The following is an 8571-nucleotide window of genomic DNA, read 5'->3' as shown; positions in this document are numbered from 1 at the left end:
AGAAAGAAAGAAAGAAAGAAAGAAAGAAAGAAAGAAAGAAAGAAAGAAAGAAAGAAAGAAAGAAAGAAAGAAAGAAAGAAAGAAAGAAAAATGACTAGTGTATGGACTCAGGGAATCAGATCTCTCTTGCTCCTCTGTCATCCCCAGGAAAGACAGACCCCATTAGAGGCAAGGCTGTCAGGGCTATTCCATCCGTGGCAGATCCAGTGAATCCTGACCATCTATCCCCAGTGACATCTATTATCCCTGGTCAACATGGCATCTTAAGGCTTCCTCCAGTGCGAAGACGGCTCATGACCGATGCAGGCATTTTTGCCTTTGGTTCCTCTCCCAGTCCAGGTTCCACTAACAAATGGGTAATCCAGTGATTTATTTATTACTGCATTCCCTATGACCTCCCAGAAGAACCAGAAATACCTATTGCTCATCTTCACATTTACTTCAGATACTAAAATGATGAGCAGGATTAATTTGACCCAAAGCTTAGCAGGACACCTGGTTCTTTTTGTTCCCAGCAGCCCAAGAACTTCCTTCTAATTTAATCCATTATTTTCCAAGGAGCATGTTGTCCACAGCAACCACACTACCAAGGGTGGACAGTGGAGATGGCCCAGGTGACATCATTGTCAGTAAGTGCCAAAATATGTTAAGCTAGAGATTTTCATCACAAAAGCTGGAATGAAGACAGAGCAGCTCACAAAAATTCATTTCCTTGAATCAGGGCTTATTTTTCTGTATAAAAATGCAGCTGTCCAGATACTCCACATCAGATCTGCGAGACCAGAGAGCTGTCTTTTGAGGTGAGACTCTCTACTTGTATCTTCTTCTTATCACCAGTGGTATTTGATGTTGATCAGAACCTCTTGACAGTGTAGATATTCTTGTTTAAAATTCAATTTCATATTGTAATTAAGGATACTAAAAAGAGATCTTTTTTTACTTTCCACTTGATTATAGCTAGAAGATGGAGGTACAGAAACAGGGAGTGATTTTTTTGATGAGTGCTATTAAGTTAAAAAAAATATATGGATTACATTTCATGTCCAGGATATCTGATATCTTAATTGTTATCTTACATTGATATCTTAATTGTTCCTCTATTTTCATTCAGAATTTCCAGTATAAAAGGCACTGCTCAGGGTAATTTGGATGCTATGAAGTTAAAATTATTTTTGGTTCTGTGAGCCTATAGTCCATAATCGATGGGAATCGTTTTCAAATACACAGCATGGCAAGTGATTGTAGAAAGAGTAAAGCAAGGAAGGTGCTGTGGGAAATGAGGGTAATGTAGAGTCTCCAGAGAGCACTGGGAAGGAGAGCCATTACGTTGAGCATGCATGGAAAGCAGTGATACAATTCAAAGACTTTCAGAAAGTGTGTGCAGAGGGGACAGCGTGAACTGAGGCACAGAAGTGGATCATGAAGGGCTCAAGGGAGGCCTATATAGAGCATCTATAGAGAGCTACAGCTCTCAGTGAGTGGGCATGAGGGGAGTTGGAGAACCTAAGGCCTGACATCAATTTAAAGAAGCTGCTGGTGAATTCTCTTGGTGATGTAGGCATTTAGATATACTAGAAAGAAAGAAAATGAAGAAAAGGGGTCCACTCCCATGCAACGGCACAAATGGACTTGAAGCTTCTCCTCTTGAAAGTGCATAAAGATCATCAAATTTTCCTTTGATATTAAATTCAGGGAACAGAAAGAAAGATCTCACTCCTCAAGGGGCCATTTGATGGATGTTTTAGGATTGAATTTAGCTTCATTTCTGTTTTTCCCAATCAGCTTTTCTTTCTCTAGGTCCAGCATCCTGAGAAGCATGAGTTCCTACCAGCAGAAGCAGACCTTCACCCCACCCCCGCAGCTCCAACAGCACCAGGTGAAACAGCCCTGCCAGCCTCCTCCTCAAGAACCTTCTGTGCCCAAGGAGCCCTGCCACCCAGAGCTTCCACAACCTGGAAACCCCAAGATTCCCAAACCAGGAAGCACCAAGGTTCCTGAACAAGGTCAAACCAAGGTCCCTGAGCCAGGCTGCACCAAGGTCCCTGGACAAGGCTACACCAAGGTCCCTGAACCAGGCTGTACCGAGGTCCCTGAACCAGGCTGCACCAAGATCCCTGAACAAGGCTACATCAAAGTTCCTGAACAAGGCTACACCAAGGTCCCTGAACAAGGCTACATCAAGGTCCCTGAACCAGGATACACCAAGGTTCCTGAACCAGGTTACACCAAGGTCCCTGAACCAGGATACACCAAGGTCCCTGAATCAGGCTACACCAAGGTCCCTGGACAAGGCTACATCAAGGTCCCTGAACCAGGCTACATCCAAGTTCCTGAACAAGGCTACACCAAGGTCCCTGAACAAGGCTACATCAAGGTCCCTGAGCAAGGCTACACCAAGGTCCCTGAACAAGGCTACATCAAGGTCCCTGAATCAGGCTACACCAAGGTCCCTGGACAAGGCTACATCAAGGTCCCTGAACCAGGATACACCAAGGTTCCTGAACAAGGCTACACCAAGGTCCCTGAGCAAGGCTACACCAAGGTCCCTGAACCAGGTTACACCAAGGTCCCTGAGCAAGGCTACACCAAGGTCCCTGAATCAGGCTACACCAAGGTCCCTGAACAAGACTACACCAAGGTCCCTGAGCAAGGCTACACCAAGGTTCCACAGCCACATCCCTCTAAAGTCACTCCAGTCCCAGGTCAACAGAAGACCAAACAGAAGTAATATGTTCTACAGCAATGCCCTTGAGGAATCGACCAGCAGATGCTGAGATACCTCTTCTCATCAGTTTCTGTGTCTTAATTGTTCTTAGACTTGATCATCAGAATGTTGTCACTCTGAGTCACAGTCACTATGTTGCTAGTCTCCTAAAAATATGTGCTAGGAAGTTTTTCCTTACACACCCTCAGAAGAGTCCTCTGAGCCTCTGGATTAAGTAGAAGGTCTTAGTGACTTTTCTAATCTCCTGTTGCTTAAGGGTCATCTGAAGAAGGATTCTGGATTGGAAGAAATGCATATTTCCTGCTTGCCCTCATTAAAGCACTTTTAACTTAACTCTTGTTTTCACGTGTCATTGACTGAATATTTCTTCTTCCTGTTCTCTCATCATGAGTCAGGACTTGCAGAGAGAAGTTGGTGCAGATATGATCCTGGTACTGTATGGTTCTATAGGGGTGTGGGAATACACATTGGAGGCAATCCTAGGACAACAGTAAATATTGTGAAATAGCCCAGAGCCTGTCACTTTGGGCAGCTAGCTACACCTGGAGCAAGGCTCTCCTGTTGCACTGGACTGAGTCATACCTAAGTTCCACAGTGTTGGCTCTAAGCCTGCTCTAATATTCAGGTTCCTGCCCACCCATCTCTTGTCTATTCTGAAAAGAAATTATTCCCCCATACTTGACCCTCATATCTGTTTTTCCTTCATTCAATTTTCCTCTTAATTACCCCAACACATGCAGATACATATGCTGCTATGGAGGCACACTTCTACGCTAACATAACAAACGCCACCCTTATTAGCTCAGGCAATATTGCCTTTCACTGGACGCAGGGGGCAAAGCTGTATCAGCAAGAAAAAGAGGAGGATGCACAGTGTTTCTCCTTGGAGAAGTATTAGTCTTCTCCAGGAGTCATGACATCCATGCCCTTCTCATATAAACGTATACACACTATGCTATCTCAATCTTTCTCTCCCCACCTCTCTTTTTCTCTGTTTCTCTCTCCTTGAATAACCTGTGAAAATGGATTAATCCAGTGATTACAAATAAGAGGATAATAGGGAGGGGCTCAGGAAAGAAGCACTTAACATATACAAGAATGCAAGATTCTTTGTTGAAAATGATGTATATTGCAATATCCTTGATTCAATTATCACACACTGCATGCATGCTTTGAAAAACCATAGTGTACATCATAAAGATGTACAATTAAATGTAAAGAAATTATAAAATAAAATAAAATTGGAAAGACAAAAGAAATAAGAAAAAATGAACTATTAAAGAAAGTGATGAGTTTCTCACTGAGTTTTATGCCTAAAGTCAGACATTTGTTCATAGACAAGCTTATATCAACTGCACTTACTATTTATTTTAATTAAGATATTTTGTAAATAAAAAAAAATGTGGAAAAAAAAAACATGGAAAGCAACTGTAGATACCAGAGACAGTGTGGAAGGAGAGTGGGAAATGGCAGAGGGTGAGAGGGAGGGAATCAAGGGGGAAAAAAAGTCAAGTCATTAAGCTATAAAATCTCAGGACTGAATAGAGACTTCAAAACACCTACTACAGCCATTCTGTTTTTTTCAAATAAAGAAAAATATACACAAAAAGATAATTAAAGTAACCCAGAAATTATATTTTACATCACACCCTGAAGCAAAATTCCCCAGTCCCCAACCCCTCCCTCTCCCTTGAAGCCTGTCCTTCTTGATTTCTGAGGTGGACCAGCAGGTTTGCAGATCTGTGTTGAGAGATTCTAGGATATCAGAGAACTATTCCCAGTCACAAAGAAGACAATGCATGATTTTAGAAGGACTTCAGTAGTTACTGGAAAACAAATCTCATCTCTTGATAGGTTGTGTGGTCCATGATATCAAAGGTGTGTGAGGCAGGTGACGAGTAGCACCTGCATGATTCACAAACACTCCAAATAGGAGTGGCAAGAGCTCAGAGATATTTGGAAATTACAAGACAAAAAAATTTCCAGAGAATCATTACAAGGTGATGCTGTCAAACCAGCAGGAGAAAATGATGTCACTTTTGTCTGTTAGGTATCACATGCTGACGTGGCCTTGCATTATTACTGAGTGCAATGATGGAACACTAGAAATTACTCCACGTAAATTACAATTAGATAAGCTGATACTGGAGAGGTAAATGGGCTCCGACACACAGCTATCATGAATGTAGTGCAATGCACATTCGTTATTCCTATGTTCGGGGTTGCTTTCTTAAAAGATATTTTTCATTGTGGAAATTACATTATTTGTACATAAACATAATACTTCCCCATTTCAAGTTTTTTTATATTTATTTATTCCTATTATAGTCTTTTTTTAAGTTTGTTATATGGCTCTCTCTCACCAGAGAGAGACAGAGAGAGAGAAAGTGAGAAAGCAAGCTACCAGGTCTGGGATTCAAACTGCAGTCAGCCACATGGAAGTCCATACCTTAACCATCATACCACCTGCTGGCTCCGCGAGAATATTTGTATTTCATATTTTCTTACTTAATTTAATTGTCATAAATTTTTATGGCATTCAATAAGGCTTTTCAAAGCATGCATGCAGTGTGTAATAATCAAACCAAGATTTTTTAAGTGTATAATATCTGACATTAACTTTATTTACCGTATTGTGTATCTTTGTTAAAATGTATACATGTCTATGAGTTTATAAAGAAAATAAAAGAATATAATCAGGAGGTATTTCTGGCTACTTTATGTTAGTGTGTTTTGATTTGTTTGTTTGTTTATTTGTTTTGTTGTTGTTGTTGTTGGGTTTTTTATTTGTCTGTTTTTGCTATAAGGTCCCTGCACTCACCAGAGAGATGGACAGAGAGAGAGGGGGGGAAAATACAAGTCACCTCCCAGGGGTGATGGCTACACTACAATTCCTTCTCTTCCATTCCTCCATTCTCCTCCTGGGATTTTGGGCATGCACTCATATGTACCCAGAGTAATCTTCAAACCACCAGGTCTGGAAGTTGAACCACAGAATCGATCATATAGAATCCAGTGCCTTAACCTCCACACTACCTATGGTCTCTAGTGTGCATTTTTAAATAACTCTGTGTTTGTTACATATATATTATATTGTGTTGTTTTACTTTCATTTTCATAACTTTATCATTTTTTAAAAAATAGGGGACAGTCAATATGTTGCTGAACTAGAGGAAATACATGTTCTTTCTATTGGAAATCTGCTTGAGTCTCTGCACAGACCTCATAAGAGCAGACCAAGTGTGGGGACCCTACTTCTTTGTTGGGTTCTCTTCTCCACACACATCTTTAGTTCAATTCCCAATCTTCTATTAGGGACCCCTGGATTCGCCAATGCCCACTCACACTGGCAGCCCAAAGAGTTCACATTTTGCCAGCTGACTTGATATCTGATGCCATCATTGTTAAATGAGGTATTGTCCCTTTCTTATCTCAACTTCTTACTTTTCTTCATCTCTTCTCCTCTTCTGTAACTTGACAGGATTATTCCTCAATAGGGTGGTCAAAAGGTCAGCACAGGCAGAGTCTTACTTCAGTGTGAAGAACTTGAAGTCCAAACTACACAGTTTGACAAATTTCAAGTCCACAGTCTGATTGCTAACAACTTGTACAGATAATTAAACTTGCATTTGATTTGGTTTTTATTGATGATTTCTTCTTGTTTTCTATACCTTAATGTTTCTTTTCCTACTGGGACCATGACCTCCATAATACTGAGGGGGTATAAAAGCACTTTTCTTCTGGTTTAGATAAACACTGGTCATTAAAGGAGTTCCTTATCCATCCATGTTTCTGACTGAGAAAACTCTCATGGTGGGCCCAGATCTGCCTCTGTCCAGATCTATAGCCAGTCAGAGCAATTGGCCAGATATGCCAAAGCCTTGCCAAACTGCCCTGCACTTGTGCACTTGCCATGGCATGCGCTCATCATGACCGAGATTCCCAAATTCACATGTGACTTCTCTGGACTGTAAGCACCATGAAGACAGGAACCTTTCCTGTCTTGCTCAGGGCTTTAGACTCGGCGTCCAACTGGTTGCCAGCCAAATGATAAGAATAATTTAATGTCTGCTGAGAGGTTCATACCCTCACCCAATGTGCAGTCCATGGAGGACAATGTTGCTATGACACTCTATGAACCCAAATCACCTCTGTCCTTGGAAGGACTTTGAGTTTACTCTTTCTCCAACCTCATAAACCTCCCTACACACCTAAAGTGGAAGAACTCAGAATTGTGAACAACCTGCTCTTCCTAGCTGTACCTTGGAAAGAGGTATTCTGAATGTTCAGGAGTTTAGGAACTCCTGTGAGTGGGTTATCTCTCCCAAATCTAACCAAGAGGCTCCCAAGTTAGAGTCTATCTATTTTCCATGTAAATTTTTTGGACACAATGAAATTGTCTGTTCGTGTTTAGGAACAGAAGATCTCACACAGTTCACTACAGAAAAAAATTATAAAAAGTGTGATAGAATTTTCTAGAGTTATGGGACAGAATTACCTCTTTAAGAGTTTTCAAATAGAGTTTTCATTTTAGACATTTATCTCTTCCCCAAGAGAGAAAATTCAAGGTTCAATGCAGTCAATGGATCTACTTCAAAGTCCAGAATTTCTGGCTGACACACGATTTTTCTCATCATCTCCTATCTATGTAACCCATCTTGGTCCAGCAAACTAGGAAATAAAAAATCCAATCTATTCCACCCAGTCACAATCCGGTTTGAAATAGTGAAGCAATGACTAGATAACCTCAGTAGAAATTTCCATGGGAAAAAGAGGAGAAAACCAGTATCTCACTCAGGGAATCTGCAGTCTCTGAGCAGGCATATTGAGGCCCATATTCCTATCAGGGAGTGCATGGGCTCCAGTCCCTGGGTGTTGGTTCTTTCTCATTAGCTTCTGCTAAAGTGAATTGTGTGTTCTCCTCTGGGGAGTGTAATTCTGGCTATACTTCCTACATGGATATTGTTTTACGACTCTAAAACACTCAGAAGCTTTTATAGTCTGGGCTTAGGAAGTTTGGGGTTTTAGGCAAAATAATTCCATAAAAATAATACAGCAGGCTTCTGATTTGTTTTTAGTCAATTCCTTAGGCAGTAGCTCTATTCAAAATTCTTTCCCCTGACCTAATTTTTAAGCCAAGGTCATTTATTTGCTTCTTTACCTTCATTTCTGCATTTTCTTAAATGTTCTACTACTATCTAATGCCTTCTGAAATAACATGGATGAAAAAACTACATTTTTAATCTCATCTTTGCTCTAAAGATTATTCTTAACAGGTCTTTGTTTCTCTATGCTTTATCGCTTTGTCTGTGGATTTAGAAGTAGCCAGGTTTCCCTATCAAATTTTTGTACTCAGGCCAGTTAGTGGCATGGTGGTTATAAAAATTGGATTCCATATGGCTGATTGTGTAGTCCAAATCCTAGACTTGACAGTTTAAAAAACATACCAGCCTAGGTGGCCAAAATGCCAACAGAAAGGGAAGACATGAAAGAAAAAGGACTGTGGCATGACCATGCAGTATGGGTAACAATTTTTTTTCTTAGAGGTTTTTTCCCTTAAAGCTCATGCACTCACTGGAGAGAGAGACAGTGAGCCTTAGAGGTTTTCTCCTTTAAATCTCATGCACTCACTGGAGAGAGAGACAGTGAGAGGAAGGGTGAAAAATTCACCCTCCTCCCCCGCCCCGGAAGGGATACCCAAACCTCAGTCCCCAGTCCCTTCTCCTCCATTTTCCTCTTGGGATCTAGGGCATGTATACACACGTGCCACACATGAGTTTCAAGTCACCAGGCTCAGGAATCAAACCATGATCAGCCAAGTAGGAGTCCAGCAATGTAACTGCTGA

General features: G+C 41.0%; 1 protein-coding gene across 1 annotated transcript; it reads left to right on the top strand.

Annotated features, from left to right (window-relative positions):
* The first annotated feature begins 681 nt into the window (after positions 1-681).
* LOC102473345 (small proline-rich protein 3) lies at positions 682-2728 on the top strand. Its single transcript, XM_014592100.1, has 3 exons — positions 682-800; positions 1783-2555; positions 2652-2728. Exons 2-3 carry the CDS (start codon positions 1817-1819, stop codon positions 2726-2728), a joined length of 816 nt encoding a protein of 271 aa, XP_014447586.1. The 5' UTR covers positions 682-800; positions 1783-1816.
* The last annotated feature ends 5843 nt before the right edge of the window (positions 2729-8571 follow it).

The sequence above is a fragment of the Tupaia chinensis genome, unplaced genomic scaffold (genome assembly GCF_000334495.1).
Source record: "Tupaia chinensis unplaced genomic scaffold, TupChi_1.0 Scaffold000659_1, whole genome shotgun sequence".
Taxonomy (NCBI): Eukaryota; Metazoa; Chordata; class Mammalia; order Scandentia; family Tupaiidae; genus Tupaia; species Tupaia belangeri.
This window is presented reverse-complemented; position numbering and strand designations above follow the sequence as displayed.

Bases quoted from the DNA above. Each gene is read 5' to 3' on its own strand.
- LOC102473345 (XM_014592100.1), top strand. From the start codon at position 1,817: ATGAGTTCCTACCAGCAGAAGCAGACCTTCACCCCACCCCCGCAGCTC. The intron at 2,556-2,651 runs GTTACACCAAGG...TCCCTGAGCAAG, and splicing joins CACCAAGGTCCCTGAACCAG to GCTACACCAAGGTTCCACAG.